This window comes from Diceros bicornis, chromosome 34 (genome assembly GCF_020826845.1).
Source record: "Diceros bicornis minor isolate mBicDic1 chromosome 34, mDicBic1.mat.cur, whole genome shotgun sequence".
Taxonomy (NCBI): domain Eukaryota; kingdom Metazoa; phylum Chordata; class Mammalia; order Perissodactyla; family Rhinocerotidae; genus Diceros; species Diceros bicornis.
This window is the reverse complement of record NC_080773.1, coordinates 24,149,644-24,174,170: the sequence shown is the minus strand read 5'-3', so window position 1 is coordinate 24,174,170 and position 24,527 is coordinate 24,149,644. Positions and strand designations below refer to the sequence as shown.

Genomic DNA, 24,527 nt, shown 5'->3' with positions numbered 1-24,527 from the left:
TGTAGGATGGGGATGAGGATTAAAAAGTAAAATGCGTACAGCGCTGAGAACAAGGCCTGGCACAGAGCAAAAGCTCACAAGAATAAATAAACTATGATTATCTATCTTTTGTGTGAGGCAAGTGTCTACAGCTGTGTAACCTCCTAGGAAATGTGGGTATTTGTGATGTGTGTGTGTGTGTAGTGCGTATCTACATCTTGGTATGTGTATGTGTGCCCGGGTGTATTTATGTGATGTGTGACTATAGTGGGAAAACGTGCGTTTGTAACCTTATGCAAAATGTGTGTACATTTGTGATATGTGTGTCCATGTATGTTTACGTATGTGATGTGTGTATCTTTGTGTGCCCATGTGTCTGTGTTGTGTGTGTCTGAGTGTCTCTGTACGGATAATGTGTGACTGTGTATATTTGTATGTGATATGCATCTGTAGGTATCAGTGTGATGTATGTGTGTATTTTGTATGTATTTGTGTAGCTTGGTGTGCCTGTGTGGTTCTTTGAATGTGTTGTGTGTCTGTATCCATGGACGAGTTGTGCCTGTCCGTGTGTATCTGTATGTGACGCGTGTCTGTGTGTATTTATGTGAGTGAAATGTGTCTGTGTGAGAGATGTGTGTATCTTTTATGTACCTGTGTGTTTGTGTGTTTGTGTATGTGATGTGCATGTCTCTCCACGTATCTGCTGTGTGTCTGTGTATATTTGTGCATGTGATACATGTGTCTATGTCAGTGTATGTCGTGTGTGTCTACGTGCAAATGATGTCTGTGACTATTGGTGTGATGTGTGTGTCTGTGTGGATCTGTGTGTGTCATGCTTGTGTCTATGGGTGTTCTTTGTTGCCCATTTGTGGAATGTCTGAGTTCGTGACTGTGTGCCTCGGTGTGTCACTGCGGTGCCCGCGTGGATCTTTGTCTGTGGTGTGCGTGTCTGTGGATTTGGGGCTTTACTTTGTGGCGTGTGTGGGTCTTTGTGATGCTGTGCGTGGTTCCTGCGTGGCCGGGTGCATCTGTGCCGGGGGCCGGCCTGGCTGTGCGTTCCCAGTGCAGCCCGTCGTCCCTGCGTCTTTGTGTGTGACGTGTACGTGTCCCCGTCTGCCGATGGCTGTCCACCTTTGTATGTGATGTGCTTGTCTCTGAGGGTCTCTGCGATGGGTACCAGCCGTGTGTGGGCTGCGTGTGCCTGCCGCACATCTGCATCTTGTCGTGGAGCACACGTGTCCATGCCGGTGGCATGTCACAGCAGTGTCCGGGCCAGGCACTCTGGGCCCTGCACCCCCCAAGGGTCTGCTGGTCCCTGTCTGTCCCACCCCCTCCCCTCCCTCCTGGCAGCCAATGCTACTGGGGAGCCAGTTGCCATGACGACGCTCCATCCTCCCTCCATCCTCCCTCCTCCTACCCTTCCTCTGACAGGCTCTCCGCTCCCCCAATCCCGGCTGCGCTCGGGGGCGGGGCCCTCGTTCTCCCCCCCCATCTTACCCTCTCCCCCCCCACCCCAGCAACCCCGGTTCCCCAGCTCCTCTCCTCTGTCCGCCTCTCCATCCCTTCATCTGTCTGTCCCTTCAAAGAGGGGGAGGGGGGTACCTGAGCCAGCAAGCAGCCCCTCCCTCCCCCTGTCCTGCGTCTCCTGCCCCTCTCCTGGGCCGGGAGGAGGCCAGGGTCGTGCGGGTCCCCATGGCTGGGGGCTGAGGGCCCGCCCCCCCCCTCCTCCCCAGCCGCCACCACCTCCACCTCCCCTCCATCCTCGACAAGATGCCTGCCCCCGGCGCCCTCATCCTCCTCGCGGCCGTCTCCGCCTCCGGCTGCCTGGCGTCCCCGGCCCACCCCGGTGAGTCTGTCCGGCCATCCGGCTGTCCAGCGGCCCCCACCCCCACCCCGGCCTGCCCGGGGGTCTGTCTGCGGGGCTCCGGCTGCATCACCTGTCTGCGCGTCTTCCTGCAACCGAGCCAGGGCCTGAGGAGCCGCGGGGACGGTGCCTCTGTCAGCAGGGCCTGTGGGAGGAAGGCTGGGGGCTGGGTGGGGAGGGGGTCCGTTTGGGCAACATGTGTGTGTGCACACGCATGTGTCTGTGCAGGTGTGTGCAGGGAGCCGGGGAAGGACAGGGCCTCTGGGAGGATTGGGGGCAGAGGGGAGGAATACTATTTCTAAGGGGGACACAGCATAGGAGGCTGTCTCTAGCTTCGGGGGAGACCCAGAGCTTGCGGAGTTGCCTTCTCAGGGGCTTGGGCTGGGGACGGAGGATGTGTGTGTGCTCCAAACGTCCCTAAAAGAGACAGGCCTCACCCCCCCTAGCTAGGGGGTTCCTGCATGGGGCAAGAATCTTCTCCCAGCCTGCAGCTGGCGGCTCGTCCTCTTCCCCAAATAGGGGGTAATGAGGCTGTCGGTGGGAGCGTATTTTAAATTCTGAGAGCTCCAGGCTCCACTATAACTCCTCCTTCCCTCAATCCTCACTGGAATTCATCCAAGCCTGGGGTGAGGTGATGGGATGTTGGGGGGGGATCCCAGCTTGGAGCGAGAGGAGGGACCCCCACCCCCAACCCAGCCACCTGAGAAGGCCCCAAACTGCAACTCCCACAATGCCCTGGGCCATCCGGCTCCTCTGCCAAGGGGCCCCTTGTTGCAGAGCATCATGGGAGTTGTAGTCAAGGCTGGCCAGGACGGGAAGGGCATGGAGTCTGGGAGCCAGGGGCTTGAAGCCGGGACCCCAGCCCAGCCCTGTGCCCACAGATGGATTCGCCCTGGGCCGGGCCCCTCTGGCTCCTCCCTACGCCGTGGTCCTCATTTCCTGCTCCGGCCTGCTGGCCTTCATCTTCCTCCTCCTCACCTGTCTGTGCTGCAAACGGGGTGATGTTGGCTTCAAGGTGAGGTGCATGAAGGGATTCCAGGTGGGGAGAAAGATTCCAGCGAGGCATTTTCCCCAGCCGGAGTGGTTGGTGGGGCAGGGGGCAGTAAGCCCCAGAGCACCTTTGGGCCTGAAGTTATGGCAAGATCCAGAGTCTTGGGATGGAAATTGGGCTGGGATTGGGGGACAGTTATGAGAAAGACGGGGAGACGTACTGACCAGAAGGACGGTGACGTGTCTCAGCCCTGTGTTCTCCCACCCCTCACCCCTCCCGGCCCCAGGAGTTTGAGAACCCTGAAGGGGAGGATTGCTCCGGGGAGTACACTCCCCCGGCCGAGGAGACCTCCTCCTCACAGTCACTGCCTGATGTCTACATTCTCCCACTGGCCGAGGTCTCCCTGCCGATGCCTGCCCCGCAGCCTTCACACTCAGGTACTGCCCAGCACCCTGACGAGGACCCCATGGTGCCACGGGACGTGGTGGAAGGCCCTGAGAGTCTTCCCAGGATGCTGAGGCCCCGGGCAGCCCAGGGGAAATGCAGAGATGGGAGCCGTGGAATCTTGGAAGCAGCCTGTAGGGAATCACAGATCATTTTGGTGGAAGCCATTGCTCAATCCAAAACCAGCTGTGGGGATTCTAGTGGGGCAGTCCATGGTGAGGTCAGCCTAGACCTCAGTCTCAGAGACAGCCAATGGCAGGCCAACGTCACGTCATAGGATCTTGGGAGGCCAAAGGGAAGGACTGACTGGATGCTGTAGCCTTGTGGGCAGCCAATGAGGAGGCTGCAATCCCATCATGGAATGTTGGGGGCAGCCAATGAGAAGAGATTGTGTCTGCTTTGACCCCAGTCCCCACTGAGTTGGGGGGTGTCGAGGGCATTTGGGACGGGAGATAGAAAGGCTCAGGGGCCTCCCTCTTTTCCCCCCCAGACATGACCACCCCCCTGGGCCTTAGCCGCCAGCACCTCAGCTACCTACAAGAGATTGGGAGTGGCTGGTTTGGGAAGGTGAGTGGGGCTGGGGGTGGGAGGCAGGGGGTCCATACAGTTGGGGCTGTGCTCCTGTCCTGTGTCCATCCCCCTGCTCTCACCACTTCTCATCTGTCCCCCGCCTCCTCCCCCTGCCCCCTGAGCCCACCCTTCCCCTCACCTCTGTCCATCTCTCACTCGCTCCCACCCACCCCATCCCCCAACATCTGTCGGTCAGCGCCTCCCTCCTCACTCCATTGACCACTCCGCCTCGCCACCCGGCTCTCCACGCGTCAGTCTGTCCATCCTTCCATCCGTCCCTGCATCCATCGGACTCTGGGCCCGTGAGTCTCTCAGCCCGCGTCTGGTGGGGGACGAGGGTGGTGGGATAGGAAGGGAGATGCTGCAAAGGAGGGGAAGTTGGGAGCCATGTGGTGGGGTGCAGGTGGTCCCAGGGGACGGGGCTGGGGAAAACTGCACGCGCTGACTCCCAGCTCCCCCTTGACCAGGTGATCCTGGGAGAGATTTTCTCCGACTACACACCAGCCCAGGTGGTGGTGAAGGAGCTCCGAGCCAGCGCGGGGCCCCTGGAGCAGCGCAAGTTCATCTCAGAAGCACAGCCATACAGGTATGGGGACTTCTCGATGGACGTGGGCCCTGGAGGCCCAGATATCCGAGTTTGCGACTCATGGAGGTAACGTTTGGGAGTGGAAGAAGTGTAGTAGGGGGTCACACCTCGGTTCGAACCTGGATCTACCTCTTCCTGGCTGTGCCACTCAGTCAAGAGAATTTCCCTCTCTGAGCCTTGGGTTCTTCCTTGGGACAGAGCCAGGGATATGAAGTGAGAGGCAGTATGATGAAGGCGAGGGGAGAGCACTGAAGCTGAGCTATGTGCTGAGCTGTGCCTCTCTCCACTCTGAACCTCAGTATCTTCTTCGGGAAAGTGAGTGCGGGAAGCTGAGAGGATGTGACATTACCCTGTGTTAAGCACTGGGTACATCGTGGTGGTCCCCTTCCTCAGGGCCTGCTTGTGAGGAGGGTAGCATCAGAATCACAGACCAGGGCCCTGAGTAGGCACCCAAAATGGCCACTGAGGAGCTCTGTCCTTTCGCCCCCCGCCCCTGCTGGACTGGGAGGTCTGGGAAGGCAGGACTCTGTCCCTCCTCTACTCGGTCTCCTCTCCACTCTCAGGGCTTCTAGACAAGGACTAGATAAACATTCGCTGGCTAAGTGCCTTGTGAGGGAGTGAGTGCCCTGTTATGGGAAGGGTGTGTATACAGAGACTCCTTATCAGACGGCTGTAAAGTGGGGTTTACCCCAGAGACACAGACGTTGGAATTTCTCTCTCTTGCTCTAAAACTTCCCATAGCTCCCTGTTGCCCACAGGACAAAGTCCCACTCCTCCCTACAGCCCACAGGCCCTGCACTGCCTGACCCTGTTCCCTTCCTGCCACTGGCCCCCTCGCCCCAGTCATCCCTCACTGACACTCCCACATATCCGCCTCTTTCCTGCCTCAGGGCCTTTGTCCTTGCTGTTCCCTCTGTCTAGAATGTGAGTCCAGGGCCACCCAGCCCCAGCTTTGGATGGTGGGCTCCCTTCCCCTCCTCAGATCTCAGCTCAGAAAGGATTTCCCTGCCCACCCCCACCCCCCCCACCTAAAGGGGGGCCTGGGATGCTCCATCACATCAGCTCGTGTGTTTTCTTCATAGACCCGTGCTGGCAACCATTAGCCACATACGGCTGTTTAAATTTGTTAATAAAATGAAATCAAATTAAAAATTCATTCCCTTGGCTACACTTGCCACATTTCAAGGGCTCAGTAGCCACCTAGTGCAGTGGCTCCTATGTTAGCTTGGATTTAGAACATTTCCACCTTCACAGCAAGTTCTATTGGAGGGGGCAGGACTACGGTGGCAGCTCTGGGTCCATCTTTTTGCCCGAGCACAAGTGCCATCAGCCCTCGGTAGACGTGTGCTGAGTGAGCCAGAGACCTGAGATCGAATCCCATCTCTGCTGCCGTTACCAGCTGTGTGACCTTGGGCAAGTCGCTTCACCTCTCTGAGCCTCCATTTCCCCGGGATCATATGGGAAACATCATCCTGCCTAGCAGGGTTGTTGGGAGGATTTGATGACAGAAGTGGCCGGCCTTGGCTCAGAATAGTGGACGTGCAATGAACCAAGCTTCCTTCTGTATCTTCCATCCTAAATGTCCCACATTGGGAGCTCAAGCCGTTTTTGAAGCCCTAGCACATGCGGGGTGCTTTATGAACGCTCTGTATCACGATTCTTCCACCAAGCAGGAGCGGGAGGCACTATTCTGCCAGGTGGAGAAGGCTGGAATGCAGGCCGTGGACGGCTGGGCCTGGGCACTGGCCCCCCAGCCCCCAAGTAGCCCCTGCCTCCCGCCAGACCCAATGGGAAAATAACTTCCTGCACCCCTAACCCGAGCCAGGCTCTGGGCTGCAAGTCTGGAATGTTCTAGTCTTCCCACAGACCGCAGGCCATGAATCAGGGTAAAATCCATTCCACACATTTTTATTGAGCACCTACTCGTCTAGGCACTGGGGACATGGCCATGTGAACAGAAAACCCCAAACCCTTGTCCCGGTAGAGCTCACCGCCTAGTAGAGGAGATGCACAGTAGGTAAATACATGAAGAAAGAAATTTTAAAAAGAAAATATCAGAGACTAAGTGCCATGAAGAAATAAGACAGGGGAGCTTTGCACAGGATCATGGAGGATGAGGGGGTTGGTCATGCAAAGCATTGTGGGAAGCGTGTTCCAGGCAGAGGGAACAGTACGTGCAAAGGCGGTGAGGCAGGAAAATGCAGTTAAAATGCAGGGTGACGTGAAAGTCAAACCATATGTAAAAATAAAAGCAACAGTAACAGCGAGGATCTTTCGCTGTGTGCCAGCTCCTCTCTGATCTTATTAAATTCCTCTCCACAACCATATGAGGGAGTAACTATTACTGTCCCCATTCTAGAGATGAGGAAAACTGAGGCGGGGCGAGGTGGAAGTGACTTCCACACCTGGGAAAGGTGGAGACAGGATCTGAACCCCTGAGCCTGACTCTTACCCACAGAGTGAGGATAAAGGAGGGGTACCCGCCCCAGTGTTGGGGACAGAGATGTTTCTTGGGGAAATGATGTTGATGCTGAGGCCTGAGGATGAGGAGGGCTTTGTGAAGGGACGGTGTTCTCCACAGAGAGAACTGTAAGGGCAGAGGCCTGGCAGTGTGTTAAGCAGGCACCTGTGTGTTTGGGGAGATGCACATGGGGGTGAGAAGGGATGCTGGGGAAGGTAGCGGGGCACCCAGAGGGGCAGGAAAGACCGAGGACTGAGCTGGGCTTTGTCCTGGGGTGCTGGGGAGCCATGGAGGGCTGTGAGCAGCTGAGCGGCAGGTCACAATAGACTGAAAGAGAGAGACTGGAGGCAGGGAGGCCAGGAGGAGGCTGAGAAGAGAGTCCAGGAGGTGAGAAGGAGGCTTAAGCTGGGGTTGTGGGAAGGAGAGGGGATGGGGAAGCTTCAGGAGGCAGGAAGGATGGCTGTGGGGGCCTGGTGAGGAGGAAGGAGGGGCACAGAGGCGCCTAGGGTCTGGCCTGGGAACTGGGGGACAGTGGGGCAGTCCTGGATGGGGGCCCGGGGAAGGAGGGTGTGTGACAGGGGAGATCCTGACATGAGGAAACTAAGACCAAAGCGGTTGAAGCTACAGTTTGGTTTTGCTGGGAGGTTGGGGTGGGACAGGGGCTGTCTCCTGACCAGCCACCTCCCCCCACCCTAGGAGCCTGCAGCACCCCAACGTCCTCCAGTGTCTGGGCGTCTGTGTGGAGACACTGCCCTTTCTGCTCATTATGGAGTTCTGTCAACTGGTGAGGGTCTGGGGGGGGGCGCTGGGCGGGGTGGGGGCTGGGGGAAGCCTAGGGTCCTAGGAATGTTTGGCAATAACATCATCATCGCGGCGACACCTGTGTGACATGTGCTAACAGTTCTCGAGCGCTCGCTGTAGATAAGCGCTCACTCCACAGGTGGCGCGCACCCAACTAGCGAGAGAGATGGGTTCTGTTATGACCCCCTCCAAGCGGCAGGGGAAACTGAGGCTCAGAGCGGCTGCCCACTGAGCACAGAGGCCGCCCCCATCCTTGCCTTGGATTGGCTGGATGTGTGGGCGCTGGGAGGGGGTGGTGGTGCTGACCCCGCCCTGCCCTCCCTCCCTCCCAGGGGGACCTGAAGCGTTACCTCCGGGCCCAGCGGCCCCCCGAGGGCCTGTCCCCTGAGCTGCCCCCTCGAGACCTGCGGACACTGCAAAGGATGGGCCTGGAGATCGCCCGCGGTCTGGCGCACCTCCACTCCCACAACTACGTGCACAGGTGGCGACGCCGGAGCCACGGGGAGGAGGAGGGGGTACTGCTTAGGGGAAGGAGGCGAGGCCACAGGGGAGGGGCTCGAGGGGGGGGAGGAGGGGTCACGGAGGAGAGGGAGGAGTTGGGAGAGGGGAGGAGTCGGGAGAGGGGAGGTGTCAGTGAAGGGGAGGAGTCAGGAGAGGGAGGAGTCAGGGAGGAGACTAGTCAGGGAGGGGAAGAGTCAGGAGGCGGGTCACACAAGAGAGGGATGAGTCGGGAGGGAAGGAGGGGTCAAGAGGGGAGGGGGAGGAGTCAGGAAAGGGGAGGAGTCAGGGAGGGGAGGCGGGGTCACAGAGGAGAGGGAGGAGTCAGGAGAGGAGGAGGCGTGGGGAGGCGGAGGACTCAGGGTAGGAAAGGAGGAGTGAGGCAAAGGAGAGGCGAAGGGGAGGAGTGTGGGCGCGGGCGGAGTCTGGCGTGGGGGGCAGGCTGCCCCCTCTCACGTCGCCCCCCTCACCCCACCCCAGCGACCTGGCCCTGCGCAACTGCCTGCTGACCTCCGACCTCACCGTGCGCATCGGAGACTATGGGCTCTCCCACAGCAACTACAAGGTGGGGGCTGCCCTCCATCCGGGCGGGGGCGGAGGGGGTGCCCCGACCCGCCTGACCCCGCCCGGCCCACCCCCAGGAGGACTACTACCTGACCCCTGAGCGCCTGTGGATCCCGCTGCGCTGGGCGGCGCCCGAGCTCCTCGGGGAGGTGCACGGGAGCTTCCTGGTGGTGGACCAGAGCCGCGAGAGCAACATCTGGTGAGGGCCGGCCGGGGGCCGGGGGTCGGGGGACCGGGGGTGGGGACGGGGGAGGGGGGGCGCAAGATTCCACGGATGGGGACACTGAGGCCCGGAGGGGAGGCCCTCAGCGGGTCAGGGAGGGGGCTCTGACCTCTCTCTGCCCTCTGCTCCCCACAGGTCCCTGGGGGTGACCCTGTGGGAGCTGTTTGAGTTTGGGGCACAGCCCTACCGCCACCTGTCAGACGAGGAGGTCCTCGCCTTCGTCGTCCGCCAGCAGCACGTCAAGCTGGCACGGCCGAGGCTCAAGCTGCCCTATGCGGACTACTGGTGAGGGCGGGGCCTGAGCCGGACCCCTGACCTTCCACACCGCCCCCCCCCCCCCCGCATGGTCCCAAAACCCCCTCCTTTCACACACCAGCCACAGTCTCACTCACCACTCGCTGCACCCCTAGACTGGAGTGGGCATGTCCCCACCCCTCTGCCAGCATCTGCCACTTGGAGGGGGAAACTGAGGCATGGAGTGGCAGAGCTGGTATTTGAACCGCAGTGTCTCCAACCCTACAAGACCCTTGCTTGTCCCTGATTCCAGAACTCACAACCCAAACAAGAGTAACCCCTTAGCCATCATTTTCTCACAGTGGCCTCGCTGTCCCCTCTTCCTCTGAGTCTCTGTCCCCCTCTCTCTGGGTCTCTGTCCCCCTCTCTCTGGATCCCTGTCCCCCTCTCTGGGTTTCCTTCCCCCCCTCTCTGGGTCTCTGTCGCCCTCTCTCTGGATCCCTGTCCCCCTCTCTCTGGATCCCTGTCCCCTTCTCTCTGGGTCTCTGTCTCCCTCTCTCTGGATCCCTGTCCCCCTCTCTCTGGGTCCCTGTGCCCTCTCCCTGGTCCCTGTCCCCCTCTCTCTGGGTCTCTGCTTGCCCCCAGTGCCCCCCCGGGACTCTGTCCTGCTCACTCTGGCCTCCCCCTCTCCCCCAGGTACGATATCCTGCAGTCCTGCTGGCAGCCGCCTGCCCAGCGCCCCTCGGCCTCTGAGCTCCAGCTGCAGCTCACCTACCTGCTCTCTGAGCGGCCCCCACGGCCCCCGCCGCCGCCGCCCCCACCCCGGGACGGTCCCTTCCCCTGGCCCTGGCCCCCGCAGCACAGCGCGCCCCGCCCGGGGACCCTCTCCTCGCCATTCCCCCTTCTGGATGGCTTCCCTGGGGCTGACCCCGATGACGTGCTCACGGTCACCGAGAGCAGCCGTGGCCTCAACCTTGAGTGCCTGTGGGAGAAGGCGCGGCGCGGGGCCGGCCGGGGTGGGGGGGCGCCTCCCTGGCAGCCGGCATCCGCGCCCCCGGCCCCCCATGCCAACCCCTCGAACCCCTTCTATGAGGCGCTGTCCACGCCGAGTGTGCTGCCGGTCATCAGCGCTCGCAGCCCCTCGGTGAGCAGCGAGTACTACATCCGCCTCGAGGAGCACGGCTCCCCACCCGAGCCCCTCTTCCCCAATGACTGGGACCCCCTGGACCCAGGCGTGCCTGCCCCCCAGGCCCCCCAGGCCCCCTCCGAGGTCCCCCAGCTGGTGTCCGAGACCTGGGCCTCCCCCCTCTTCCCTGCGCCCCGGCCCTTCCCGGCCCAGTCCTCAGCATCAGGCAGCTTCCTCCTGAGTGGCTGGGACCCCGAGGGCCGGGGCGCGGGGGAGACCCTGGCAGGAGACCCTGCCGAGGTGCTGGGGGAGCGGGGGGCCGGCCCCTGGGCCGAAGAGGAAGAGGAGGAGGAGGAGGGCAGCTCCCCCGGGGAGACCAGCAGCAGCCTTGGGGGTGGCCCCAGCCGCCGGGGACCCCTACCCTGTCCCCTGTGCAGCCGCGAAGGGGCCTGCTCCTGCCTGCCCCTGGAGCGGGGGGACGCCGTCGCTGGCTGGGGGGGCCACCCTGCTCTTGGCTGTCCCCATCCCCCCGAGGACGACTCCTCCCTGCGGGCAGAGCGGGGCTCCCTGGCCGATCTGCCCCTGGCCCCCCCCACCTCGGCCCCCCCCGAGTTTCTGGACCCCCTCATGGGGGCGGCGGCGCCCCAGTACCCCGGGCGGGGGCCACCTCCCGCTCCCCCCCCCCCCGCCGCCACCTCCCCGGGCCCCCTTGGACCCAGCCGTGTCCCCCGACCCCCCCTCGGCCGTGGCCAGTCCCGGCTCAGGCCTGTCGTCGCCGGGCCCCAAGCCGGGAGACAGCGGCTACGAGACCGAGACCCCTTTTTCCCCCGAGGGAGCCTTCCCAGGCGGGGGGGCAGCCGAGGAGGAAGGGGTCCCTCGACCGCGGGCTCCCCCCGAGCCCCCCGACCCGGGAGCGCCCCGGCCACCGCCAGACCCGGGCCCCCCGGGGACCCGGGAGAAGCCAACCTTCGTAGTTCAAGTGAGCACCGAGCAGCTGCTGATGTCCCTGCGGGAGGACGTGACAAGGAACCTCCTGGGCGAGAAGGGGGCACCCCACCGCGAGACGGGGCCCCGGAAGGCAGGGAGAGGACCCGGGAACAGAGAGAAAGCCCCGGGCCCGAGCAGGGACCCCACGGTCCTGGGCAGCGGGAAGAAAGCCTCCAGCCCGAACGAGGACCTGAACCTCCCTGTGAACGGGGTGACAGTGTTGGAGAACGGGGGACAGAGAGCCCCGGGCATCGAGGAGAAGGTGGCGGAGAATGGGGGCCCGGGGTCCCCAGAGAGAGAAGAGCAAGTGCCGGAGAAAGTGGTGGCGAATGGGGAGTTGACACCCCCAAGGAGGGCGGAGAAAGTGCTGGTGAATGGGGAGCTGACACCCCCAAAGATCGAGGAGAAGGTGTCAGAGAATGGGGGCCCGAGACTCCCCAGGAACACGGAGAGGCTGCCAGAGACTGGGCCTTGGAGAGCCCCAGGGCCCTGGGAGAAGACGCCCGAGAGTGGGGGTCCAGCCCCCACGATCGGGGAGCCAGCCCCAGAGACCTCGCTGGAGAGAGCCCCCGCGCCCGGCGCAGTGGCCTTGTCCCGGAACGGCGGGGAGACAGCCCCCGGCCCCACTGGCCCAGCCCCCAGGAGCGGGGTGCTGGAAGCCGGGACGGAGAGGAGAGCCCCCGAGACTGGGGGGGCACCGAGAGCCCCCGGGGCTGGGAGGCTGGACCTCGGGAGTGGGGGCCGAGCCCCAGTGGGCACGGGGATGGCCCCCGCCGGCGGCCTCGGAAGCGGCGTGGACGCAAAGGCCGGATGGGTAGACAGTACGAGGCCCCAGCCGCTGCCTCCACCGCCGGCGGAAGCACAGCAGAGGAGGCCGGAGCCAGCGCCCCAGAGAGCCAGGCCGGAGGCGGCCCCCGAGGGAGAGCCCGGGGCCCCAGACAGCAGGCCCGGCGGAGACACGGCACCCAGCGGAGACGCGGACCCCCCCAAGCCCGAGAGGAAGGGCCCCGAGATGCCACGGCTCTTCTTGGACTTGGGACCCCCTCAGGGGAACAGCGAGCAGATCAAAGGTGAGGAGGCTGCTGGGGGCACGGGGGCGCGGTTGGGGGCCCAGGCCTGGCTCCTTCCAAGATACGTGGAGAATCCCGGGCACCTGGGGGGCAGACAGGTCAGGTTGGCCGTGACGAGCGCAGACCCTGGAGACATACTGCCCGTGCTCAAATCCTGGCTCTGCCGCTCCCTAGCTCTGTGACCTTGGACAAACGACCTTACTTCTCTGTACCTCAGTTTCCCCATCTGCCAAATGTGAATGACAAGGATAGCACCCACCCAGTAGGGTTGTTGTGAGGGTAAATGAGTTAGGCCTTCCAAAGCCTTTAGCCCAGGGCCTGGCACTTGTAAGCACCTGCTTTTATTATTGCAATTCACCTAGACCAGGGGTCTCAAACCCAGATGCCCACGGGGGCCGGACAGTACTGGGGAATGAATGAAGTAGGCTGGGAAAGGTGGGGTGGGAGCCGGGGAGAAAATGCAGCCACGTCACAGCTCCATTCAGGAATGCCCACTTGGTGGTGCCAAATCTGCCGCTTTTCCCTTTTAAACCAGAGTTCTGGGTGTTTTAGTGGTTGAAACCAATTCAGATGAAGCCTGTCTGTGGGCTGGGCTGCCAGCCTGTCGTCTGTGGATTAAACTTTCCCACAAGCTGGGGCATCTGTCCCGTGTGCCAGGCCTCCTGTGTGCCAGGCCCTGAGCTGTCCAAGGCGGGGACCCAGGGAGCTTCAGACCCTGCCCGGCCCCCTGTGCTATTAGTGACCTGAAAGACAGAGAAATGCCTTTCCTGGAAACTGAGTGTTGGTAGGAACACAGGAAGTGAGAAGGAACACAGAGAGGGGATGATTTAAGAGAAGATAAACGGAGAGTAAAGATAAACAGCCCTGTTTAGATGTGGGCACAGGGACTGTGGTTCCACCGAATCACCCGGAGGCCTGGTTTCCTTAAATTCTGGTATGAAAGTTATAAATGACCGGGCCCTGTTTTATATTGGCAACCTCACAGCCATACTTGAGGGAAGAGTTATCATCTCCATTTACCAAAGGAGCGTGTGGCTCAGGAGGGAAAGGTCAGGAAGGGGGCTGGGCGCAGAACTTTCTTTCCTCAAAGCCCATGGTATTAAAACACTACCACTTCCTCGGGGTTGCTGTGGGGAGTTGGCAACCAGCTGTGTCAGGAAAGACTCCGGGCAGCATGAAAATCTCAGGGGATGAGCAGTTAAGATGCCCCAGAGTGTCTACCGTGGAGGGGGTCAGGGTTGCTGAGTGAGAAGAGTCTGGGAATAGCCTGCCAGGGAACTCCTACTCATCCTTCAAAAGCCCACTCATATTTCCCCTTCCCTGGGAAGCCTTTCTGATTTCTAAAGTCTGTCACCCTGTCCTTCCTCTGGGTACCCACAGCCCCTGATAGTTTTGTCTATACAGTCTCCCCACCCTGAGATGGGCAGTCAGGGAAAGCTTCAATGAGGAGGTGACTTTTGAGCAGATGTGAAGTAAGTAAGCTGGGTGGACATGTGAGGGAAAGGTGTTTCAGGTAGAGGCCACTGAGATGGGCACTAACTTGGCCTGTTCAGGGAATAGCACAAGGCCAGAGAAGCTGGAGTGGAGTGAACGAGGGCAGGGGAAAGACCCAGTCCACGTCCATCTTTCTCCCTGCCCTGCCCTGGCTCTCCTCTTATGCCCACCATCGCCCCCCACAGGCCCTGGCACACAGTTCACTTATGCACTAATGGAGGAGTGAGTGGCCCCTGTCCATTTACCAGTGAGGAAACAGAGGCTCAGACAGGTGGATCTGCTTGCCAGGGACACACAGCAAGTGAGCAGGGTAGGCTTGGGATTCGAGGCCAGGTTTTCTCCTCCAGGGACCTGAAGTCCTTCCCTCCCAGCAGCCTTCAATCAGGGAGTCTTAGGGCAGGGAAAGTGCACCCCAGCTTCATCTGGCGATCCAGGGCCAGAGAGGGAAGGTACCTGGGTCAACATCACACAGCAGGGAACATTCACTTATTAATCCCACAAATATTGACTGAGTACCTCTGTGTGCTTGGCGGTCTGACTCAGTCTCTGTTCTGTGGCAAGGCAAACATTAATAACACAAATATAGTTACATACCAGGATAATCTGCTGGGAAGGAGAGGAGGTTGGTGCTAGGGGGTGCAGAGTGGGTGGCCTGGCCTGACCTCCTGGGAGATCTCAGAAAGCTTTGGAAGCCCAGACAGAGCTGGAGGGTGAACAGGACTTGAGTTGGAAAAGGAAGTTCCATGCAGAGGGAACAGCCATGCAAAGGCTCAGAGGCGGGACGAATGGGGAGGTGGCCCCTGTGGCTGGATGGAGGTCAAGCCAGAATCAGGTGGGGACAGAGCCTGGAGAGGTCAGCCAGGCCCAGGGCACTTGGGCCTGGTGGGCACTGGGGAGCCACGGGGAGGGATAAGCACTGGAGTAGGGGGAAAATCTCTCCCACTCTGGTGGAGAAAGGCCCACAAGGGGGGAAACTGAGGCCCAGAGCGTGGGCTGAGATGACCTGCGGACACGCAGCGGGGCGGGAGGGCGTGCCTCAGTTTCCCCAGGAGCAGGGGCTCACCGGGTCTCTCCCTCGCAGCCAAGCTCTCGCGGCTCTCGCTGGCGCTGCCTCCGCTCACGCTCACGCCGTTCCCGGGGCCGGGCCCGCGGCGGCCCCCGTGGGAGGGCGCGGACGCCGGGGCGGCTGGCGGGGAGGCCGGCGGGGCGGGGGCGCCGGGGCCGGCGGAGGAGGACGGGGAGGACGAGGACGAGGACGAGGAGGAGGAGGACGAGGAGGCGGCGGCGGCGGGCGCGGCGGCGGGGCCGCGGGGCCCCGGGAGGGCGCGGGCAGCCCCGGTGCCCGTCGTGGTGAGCAGCGCCGACGCGGACGCGGCCCGCCCGCTGCGGGGGCTGCTCAAGTCTCCGCGCGGGGCCGACGAGCCCGAGGACAGCGAGCTGGAGAGGAAGCGCAAGATGGTCTCCTTCCACGGGGACGTGACCGTCTACCTCTTCGACCAGGTGCGCGGTCGCGGGGGCGCAGTCCCGGGGGCGGGGCCTGCGGGAGGGCGGGGCCTGCGGGAGGGCGGGGCCCGCGGGAGGGCGGGGCCTGCGGGGAGGGCGGGGGCCTGGGAAGAGATGGGGCGGGGCCAGGAGGAGGGGATGAGGACTTGGTATAGGGGCGGGGCCTGCAGGGGGCGTGGCTTGAGAGAGATGGGGTGGGGTCAGGGGGAGGGGATGACCCCTTGGTGTGGGGGCGGGGCCTGCGGGGAGGGCGCTGCCAGGAGGACGGGATGAGGCCTTGGTGTGAGGGCGGGGCCTGGGCATGGGGCAAGGCCTGGAGGAAGGTCGCGCCCAGGGTGGGGCGGGGCCTGCAAGGGGGGCGGGGCTGGGGAGAGACTGGCCGGGGAATGGGGCGGGGCCAGGAGGACAGGATGAGGCCTTGGTGTGAGGGCGGGGCCTGGGCGTGGGGCTGGGCCTGGAGGATGGGTCGAGCCCAGAGTTGGGGTGGGGCTTGGAGTGAGAGTGGGGCAAGGTCTGTGACGGGAGAGGGTGCTGGAGGGCGAGGGAGAGGCCTGGAGGGAGAACGGACCTAGAAGGAAAGAGATACCTGGGAGTCAGGGCGGAGCCCAGAGAGGCTAGGGAGACAGGGTTGAGAGGATTGGGGCGTGGCCTGGATGGTGGGGGCACAGCCCAGTGCAGTTTGGGGCGGGGTGTGTCGCGGATGCTTTAGTGGTGGTAGATGGAGACTAAGGGGCCGGTTCAGGATGGAGCGGATCTTACCCACAGGGGGAGGCCGTGGAGAGGCTGCAGGTAGAGTTTAAGAGATGCGGCTTGTAGTGGAGTGGGTTCGGGGATGGACAGAGCTAATGAACTGGGGCGGGGCTTAGAGGGAGGTGCTGAGAGTTGTGTTAAGAGTAACTGGGTCTGGGAGGATAGTGTTGAAGAGAAAAAGGGGGGATGGGGTGGTTCTTGTGGACTGGGGCCGTGCCTAGATGAGCCTGGGGCGGGGCCTACCGGGATAGAGTCCCGAGATGAGTGAGAACAGGGTCCTGAGCTGGGGCCTGGGGCCTTGGAGGTCTGGAGCCGGGACGCTTCAGAGGACGGGGCTTAGGGGCTCGGGAGGTGCGCAGGATGGGGTAGGGGTTTGGAGGACCATAGGAGTAGGTAGTTCTGGGGCCCAAACTTGGACGCCCGCGGCCAAGATCTCGGAGATAGGTAGGGGTCATGGAGACGGGGCGGGACTTAGGGAGACAGTGTTGGCTTAGGGGCTCCGGTGGAGGCAGCGCGTTAAGGAGCAAGGAGAGTATTCCTACGGTGGGATACTTAGGTGTGAGCGGGGCTTGGCAGCCGGGGGAGATGGAAGGGGAAGCCTCGGGCCGGGGTGGGATTAAGGCTGGCCTGAGGCTTCGAAGTCGGATTAGGCCGACTCTCCAGAGAGTGCGATTGTAAATTGGGATGCCTGAAGCCTCAGAGATGTTAGCGGGTTTTGTGGCTTGCTGGGATGCAGTGGGTGGGATGTGACGGTTAGCCCTCTCTCGCCTCCCTAATCTGCCTTCACAGGAGACGCCAACCAACGAGCTGAGCGTCCAGGGCCCCCCCGAGGGGGACACGGACCCGTCAACGCCTCCAGCGCCCCCGACGCCTCCCCACCCCGCCACCCCCGGAGATGGGTTTCCCAGCAACGACAGCGGCTTTGGTGAGGGGCGGGACCGGGCCTGGAGGCGGGGCAACATTTGGGGCGGGGCCTGGGGGCGGGGGCAAGAGGTGGGGCGGGGCCTGGGGCGGGGCGATGGTGCGGGAGGGCGGGGCCTGGTGAGGGGGCGGAGTCAGAGGGCGGAGCTGAAGTTGGGGGTCTGACCTCATCCTCTCACATTGCTTTCCCACCCCCCACCGCTAGGAGGCAGTTTCGAGTGGGCGGAGGATTTCCCCCTCCTCCCCCCGCCAGGCCCCCCGCTGTGCTTCTCCCGCTTCTCCGTCTCGCCTGCGCTGGAGACCCCGGGGCCCCCCGCCCGGGCCCCCGACGCGCGGCCCGCAGGTACCGTGCTTCAGACCCTCTGCCCGTTTCTCCCTGTCCCCATCTGTCTCTACTTTCTTGTCCTCATCTCTGAATTTCGCTGCCTCTGCTAAGTCTCTTCCTTTCTCTCAGTCTACACTCCTATGCTCACCAGTGAGACCCCACCCAACTCTGGAACCGGCTAAGACAGGCGGTGTCCGTCAGATGGGCTTGGGCAGTCACACCCCTCCCCAAACCTCAGTCTCTCCTTCTGTAAGGATCCCCTCCCGGTCTGGCCCATCTTTGCCGCATCTCTGGGCTCAGACTCCTGCCTGGCGCTTGCCAGATCCCGATCCCACCTCTGTTTGGGGGCACATGTTGATCAGAGGCAGACAGGGACAGAGAGGAAACCTGCATGCTCAAAGCTGGGTAGTATGAACCAGAGGAGAGAGAGCATGGCCTAGGAGTCCCAGAGGAATAACAACAATGGTACCACCACTACTGCTACGAATAACAAGCACTCCTATAGAGCCTACAACGTGCTTGCCACATCTTAACCCATTTAATCCTTGCTGCCATCCCGTGGGCTGGATTCTAGTCTCATCCCCATTTTACAAAACAGAAAACTGACGCAGGAGAGGAATGAGGAGCTGGGATTCAAACCTGGCTGCCTGGCCTCTGGGTTGGTGCCCTCTCCAGTAGTCAGCATTGGCCAGATCCCTTTCTTGTGGCATTTCTCATATGCCATGTCACCAATCCTCACCACCACTCTGAGGGAGGGTCACGTCACCTGTAGTTTCTGACTGTCCCGAAGCTAAGGCCACCCTGGCAGAGAGGAGGGCACAGCCACGTCTCACCCGGCGGGACTGGGGCTGGATTTGGGCTCTCTGCTGCCCCCTGCTGCCGCCCCAGAGAACACCCCTGCATGCAGGGCTTGCACTGGGCTGGGCAGGTGCAGGTGTTCCCGGAGGACACAGCTGAGAATCTAGAAGGCGCAACTGGACCTTTTCAGGGAGGGTGCCATTCCTGCTCCCCCAAATCATGCCCGAGTCTGGGTGTTGGCCCTGCCACTTCTCGGCTGTGTGATCTAGGGCAAGTCACTTGCCCTCTCTGTGCGTCAGTTCCCTCATCTGTAGAATGGGGATAATAACAGGATCTAACTCATAAAATTGTTGACGAGTTAAATGGCTTCATCTGCCCCACGCTTGCAGCCCAGAGCCTAGTCTCTAGCAGTGGTCTCTAACGGGTAGCTGTTACTGCACTTAGTTAATTTTTATTTATTTATTTTTTCCCCCAAAGCCCCAGTAGATAGTTGTATGTCATACCTGCACATCCTTCTAGTTGCTGTATGTGGGACGCGGCCTCAGCATGGCCGGAGAAGCAGTGCGTCGGTGCGCGCCCAGGATCCGAACCCAGGCCACCAGCAGCGGAGCGCGCGCACTTAACCGCTAAGCCACCGGGCGGCCCCACTGCACTTAGTTAAGTGGCTGCTAATTGAGCAGCGGCTGTGTGCAGGGGGATTCAGTGCCGAGCAAGATCAGTGAGGCCCACCCCACCCGCAGACATGACCCCACAGTCCCACAGTCAATGGAAAACTGCAGACTGGGGGTTGCTGAGAAAGCAGATGCCCGAGGAAAGGGCTTTGTCTCCGAGGTGGACGCGCCATTTGACCAGGGCCTTGAAGGCTTGGTTGCCGTTAACTAGGTGAAGGGGAAGAGGACAGAGGGCTAGCAGATGGAACAGCTTGTGGGAAGAGCCCGAGGCAGGAGAGAGCTTGGCCGGTTCCCGGAACAGAAGGGAGGCGGGTGTCTGGGGGTACTTAGTGGGGCAGAGGGGGGGTGGAGGGGGTGAGGCGAGAGGGGGCAGAGCTGACCATGTAGGGCTTGAGGGGGTGCCGAGGGACAGGGACTTTATCCTGGGGGCACTGGGGAGCTATGGAAGGGCTGTGAGCTGGGGAGGGGCAGGTCAGCTCTGGGTGTAGAAAGACCCCTCGGGGCCATGTGGGGACTGATGGAGGCAGGGAGGCTGAGGAGGAGGCCAGGGCCAGAATCCAGGACGGAGAGTCCAGGCAGAGTCAAGGGCAGGAGGGACGGGCCTGAGGGCTGACTCTCCGCTTGACTGCATCCTCAAGTTTCACCCCAAATGTCACTTCCTCCCTGAGGTCTTCTCTGAGGCCCCTGTGAGGACAGGGTGGGTGGGTTCCAGGGCATGGGGACACCGGCCAAGTGGTGAGTCAGGGGTGAGGCTGGCCGGCAGGCGAAGATGACTTCACCTTTAGTCACCAGGAGAGAAGAGAGGGAGGGCCCAGTTGTGTGGAACCCCAAATCCCTTCCCTCAGTGGGCAGATGTTCCCGCTGCTGCTGGGCTGGGAAGCTGCAGAGCCTGTTCCTGAGACCGTGGCGGGGGGCCCAGGTGGGGCCCCCTTCTTTCTCAGACCCTGTGCTCAGCGTGGCTCTGCCCACTTGGCCAGGTCCCCGGGTGTCCCAGTGTCTCCCACTCCTTTGAAAAGGAGACAAGCATCACGCTTCCCATTGGAAGACACGGTGACCGAGGCTGAGGGACAGGGGTGAGGGCCGTGACCCGACCCAGGCTGCTCGGGTCAGAAGTGTGGCATGGAGAATGAGGGCACCCATGTCTGGCCCTCGGTGAGAACCTCCACCCACAGACCTGGGTTTTCTGGATCTGTGCAGTGGGTGGGAGCTTCCTCACCAGGTTTGGTGGGGGCCCACGGGGAGAGATTTTTCCATGGGGGGAAGGGCACTTTGTGCCAGGCCCTGTGCCAGACCCTGGGGATGCAGCAGTGACAAATACAATCCAGTCCTCCTGATCTTACCATCTAGAGGGACAAGCAGACAGGAAGCTGTGGACAATGACTGGGATTATCTCGAGGAGAAACGTGAAGAAAAATAACCATGGGGCAATGAGATAGAATGACTGGTGGGGGGAGCGGGGAAGGGGGAAGACTGTGTGACTGAGAATGGTTGGGAAGGCCTCTGAGGAGGGGACATTGCTGCAGGGACCTGACTTACATGGATGGGCTAAGGAAAGGGCGGTCCAGGCAATGGGATTGGCAAGTGCAAAGGCCCTGGGGCAGGAATGTGTTTGGAGCATAGGAGGAACAGTGAGGAGGCATGCACTGTGGGTGGAGCGGAGTGAGTGAGGGGGAGAGGGGTAGGTGAGGACCGAAAAGGGATGGAGCAGATAGTGCGGGGCCTTGTGGGCCACGGTGAGGGTTTTATTTTGACTCCAAGTGAGCCAGACGCCATGAGCCTGTCTGCCCGGTAATTCGGTTTCTCTCTCCACTGCCTCCATCCTCAGGCCCCGTGGAGAACTGACTCCCCGAAGACCTGAACCCCCTGCACCCCCAGAAGAGGAGATGAGAGTAGAATCCTCTGTGGACGATGGAGCCACTGCCGCCACCACAGATGCCGCCTCCGCGGAGGCCCCTGAGGCTGGGCCCTCCCCCACCATGTGCCAAACGGGAGGCCCTGGCCCCCCGCCCCCCAGCCCCCCGGACGGCTCCCCCGACCCCCTCGATCCCCTCGGTGCCAAATGAGGCAGGAAACCCCTCGCCCCTCCCTGGAGAGCCGCCTTTCTTGGAACTGAACTGAACTCTTTCGGGCCTGGAGCCCCTCGGCACAGCAGAGGCCCCTCCTCACCCACTCCCGGCCCCAGAAGGGCTGCAGGCTTCGGGGACCTGGACCCCCCATCTCGCGTCTCCCCTTCTCCGCCCCAGCCTGGCCCCTGGAGGGGCCTCTGGTTCAAACCTTCGCGTGGCATTTTCACATTATTTAAAAAAGACAAAAACGACTTTTTGGAGGAACGCGGGGCCTGTGTGTGTTTTGGGGGCGAAGAGGGGAGGATGCAGGGAGCGGGTGCTGCCCAGGAGACGCCGCCATCCTCACGGCCCCGTTTGAAGGATGGGAACGTCGAGGCTCAGACAGGCGGAAACGCATGCGCAGTGGCGAGGCCCCGCCTGCTTCGCTTGTCTGGATCCCCGCTCTGTGTCTGCTGTTGGCATCGTCGCCTGCGGCCTCAACTTACGACGAGGAGCCGGCGATGGCTGGGGAAGGTGGCGGGCTATGGTCAGAGCTGTGTTTCCACCGGGGGCCTGTGGTGGTGGCCAGAAGCTGCCCCAGGGCCCTGGCTGGTGAAGGGGCTGCTCAGAAGCGACCCGCCAGCGCCCATGCTGGGGCACGGCCACATCCCACACACCTCGGGACGGCACTGCCTGTCCCTCGAAGGTCAGGGTCCATCTCCTGCCCACAGCGGCTGTGCCTCAGTTGACCTGGTTCTCCCTGTGAGCACCCCTCTCCCTGACATCCTCGTGTCTTGCCTTCCCCTCTAACCGCGTCTCTCCACTCACATTTCTCTCCGGTTTTCTCCCTTTAGCTTCCCGCCTCCCCGGCCCGGTGCTCGTCTCCACCTGTCCTGGTGTTTTCCCATCTCTCCGTCCCTGTCTCTCAGCCTCCTTCTTCCGGTCTGATTCTATTTCTATGAGTTTCTCTCTGTCTCTACTCTTTTCTCCTTGTCTGTGTCTCCCGGTCGCCTTCCTGTCTCTGTTATGTCTTTCTGCCTTGTGTTTTTCTCTTGATTTCTTTTTCTCAGTTTCTCCCGGGCTCTTGATGGATGCTGCCTCCATCTGTTTTTTTTCCTCTGACTGGGTCTGTCTTTGTATCTTTGGTCTCTTGGCTTCCACCTGTCCTCCGTCACCTTGGTACCAGATTCATTTGCATATTTGAGGGATGCAGTTTGGATGAGAGAGGAGGGAAGGAGTCAGGAGTGGGTACCCAGCTGGGATGCTGTGGCCTCCTGGCGTAGGAATTCAGGTGATGAGGGCATTAGGGTCACATGCAAGGCTGGGGGAGGGAGAGAGGGAGAGGGAGAGGATTAGGGTTTTGCTTCTTGCCACTACCACCACTGCTGGTAGATCTGGGGGTGCTCAGACTGTTCTTGGGACATGCCTGCCTAGGGTGGGTGCTGCATGGAACCACTCCAGAGAGGGAGGTGAGGGCCCGGCCTCCTGGGTCCGAGGGAGGAGGGGCCGGAGCCCAGATTCCGGGGTCTGAGGGAGGAGGGGCCGGAGCCCAGATTCCGGGGTCTGAGGGAGGAGGGGCTGGGGCCTGGACTCCCGGGTCTGGGGGAGGAGGGGTGTGTTAGTTCACTAGGGTTGCCTTAACAAAATACTACAAATTGGGCGGCTTAAACCACAGACATTTATTATCCCACAGTTCTGGAGGCTAGATGTTCAAGATCAAGGTGTCGGCAGGGTTGGTTCCTTCTGAGGCTGTAAGGGAGAATCTGTTCCCTGCCTCTCTCCTGGCTTCTTGAGGTTTGCTGGCCATCTTTAGTGTTCCTTGGCGTGTAGAAGCAACCCCAATCTCTGCCTTCATCTTCACATGGCGTTCTGCCCGTGTGTGTGTGTCTCTGTGTCCGAAATATCCCTTTGTATAAGGACACCAGTCCTACTGGATTGGGGCCCACATTAATGACCTCATTTTAACTAATTATATCTGCAATGATCCTGTTTTCAAATAAGATCACATTCTGAGGTACTGGGGGTTAGGACTTCAACATATGGATTTTGGGGGGACACAATTCAACCTGTAACAAGGGGGTTGGGAATCTGGGGTCCTGGGAGACGAGGGAGCTGAAAGCCAGAATTCTCAGTCCTTGGGGAGGAGATGGATTGGGGGCAAAACTGAAGGACAGTTTTGAGGTGCTGGTGTCTGTTTGAATATTCCCCAGGCATCTCCAGCTTAACTTGGCCAAACTAGAACCAGTGATTTTTCCCCCATAAATGCCCTCTTCCACCATCTCAGTAAATGGCATTGCCATTCACCAGTTGCTCAAGCCGGAACCCCAGAGTTGACCCAGCCCTCAGCAAGTCCTGCTGGCTCCTCTTCCCAAACGACTCACGTGGGTCCACTTCTCTCCACCTCTCCAGCCACAGCCTCCTGCGCTGGATGACTGCACAGCCTCCTGACTCACCTCCCTGCTACCGCTCCTGCTCAGCTCCCAATCCTTCTCCTGCAGCCACCAGAGGGCCCTCCTACAGCCTCAACCCAAATGCATCTCTCTCCTGCTTCACGCCCTTCGATGGCTTCCCATCAGCTAAGAATACGGCTACCCAGGCCCCACATGATCAGGCCCATGTGTCCCTTTCATTTCCTGTCACTCTCCCCCTCCATCTCCAGTCTACAGGCACACGGCCCTGCTGTCAGTTACTCCAACACACCATGCCTTTTCCTGCCTCCGCACATGCTGTTCCCTCTGCCTGGAATGCTCTTCCAGGGCATCTCCACTGAGCCAGGTACTTTCCCACTAGCAGACACTCAGTACCTATGGGTACATTCCATGGGGGAGAGCAGAATAGGGTGAGATAGTGGTGGGCCCCTCTATTTACCCAGGGACCTCATTTTCTATGACCTTCTTGGGTCAATGACTCCATTTCCCTTGAACCTCTGGGAGGAGTTGCGAACTCCACTTCCCATCAGCCCCTGGGGGTTGAAGTGGTCAGGGCCTCTTTTCCCAACCAGCACAAAGGTAGGGGACGAGCCTCAGGTAAACCCAACAGCGCATCTTGAGAAACTACAACTCCCAGGAGACATCGAGAGCAGCTCTCCGTCAGTGGGGCAGCCAGGGCCGCAGAGCTCACTGGGAATTGTAGTCCAACAGTCTTGTCATCGCTGAGGATGGCCGTGCTATTACAGTGCTATGGGGTCTTCACGCCGGCGGATGCGTGTGGCCAACGGCGGGGCCAGGACCAAGGCTGGAGATTCAGGACAATTTCCACCCCACCCGGGGCACTCAACAACTGGAGGCCTGACCCCTCGAGGAAGCAGCGTAAGGGCGGAGCTGCAACCCCGGCCCGGCCTGACAGACTTCCTTTCAGCCGGGTCTCGGCCCCACGGCCAGCCTGGAGTTGTGGTTTCTTGTACTCGTCTCCTCAGCTGCAGATCCGGGCGTAGGCAAGTGACATGGAGTCTCCCCACCTGCGACCCCAGGAGCCATGCGCCTTTGTTCTTTGGGGACACCATGCATGCCCCAAGCTGGAGGGCAGAGGGGGACAGGCCCAGACCCGGGGCTCAGGGGCACCCCCCCAAGACGTCACCCCCAAAGAAGGCAGTCCTTATACTTCGGAGGCCATCAGATTGCCG

The 24,527-nt window shown here is 61.2% G+C and overlaps 1 protein-coding gene across 1 annotated transcript; it reads left to right on the top strand.

The window, feature by feature from the left end:
• Window positions 1-1,543: 1,543 nt before the first annotated feature.
• On the top strand, window positions 1,544-20,772 carry LMTK3 (lemur tyrosine kinase 3). Its single transcript, XM_058529746.1, is given in 16 exon segments — window positions 1,544-1,825; window positions 2,725-2,858; window positions 3,121-3,271; window positions 3,769-3,845; window positions 4,316-4,434; window positions 7,592-7,679; window positions 8,029-8,177; window positions 8,675-8,759; window positions 8,836-8,957; window positions 9,117-9,266; window positions 9,912-11,016; window positions 11,018-12,398; window positions 14,974-15,392; window positions 16,935-17,070; window positions 17,272-17,409; window positions 20,686-20,772. Coding segments are annotated over 16 exon segments (4,347 nt in total). The 5' UTR covers window positions 1,544-1,749; the 3' UTR covers window positions 20,703-20,772.
• Window positions 20,773-24,527: the final 3,755 nt, after the last annotated feature.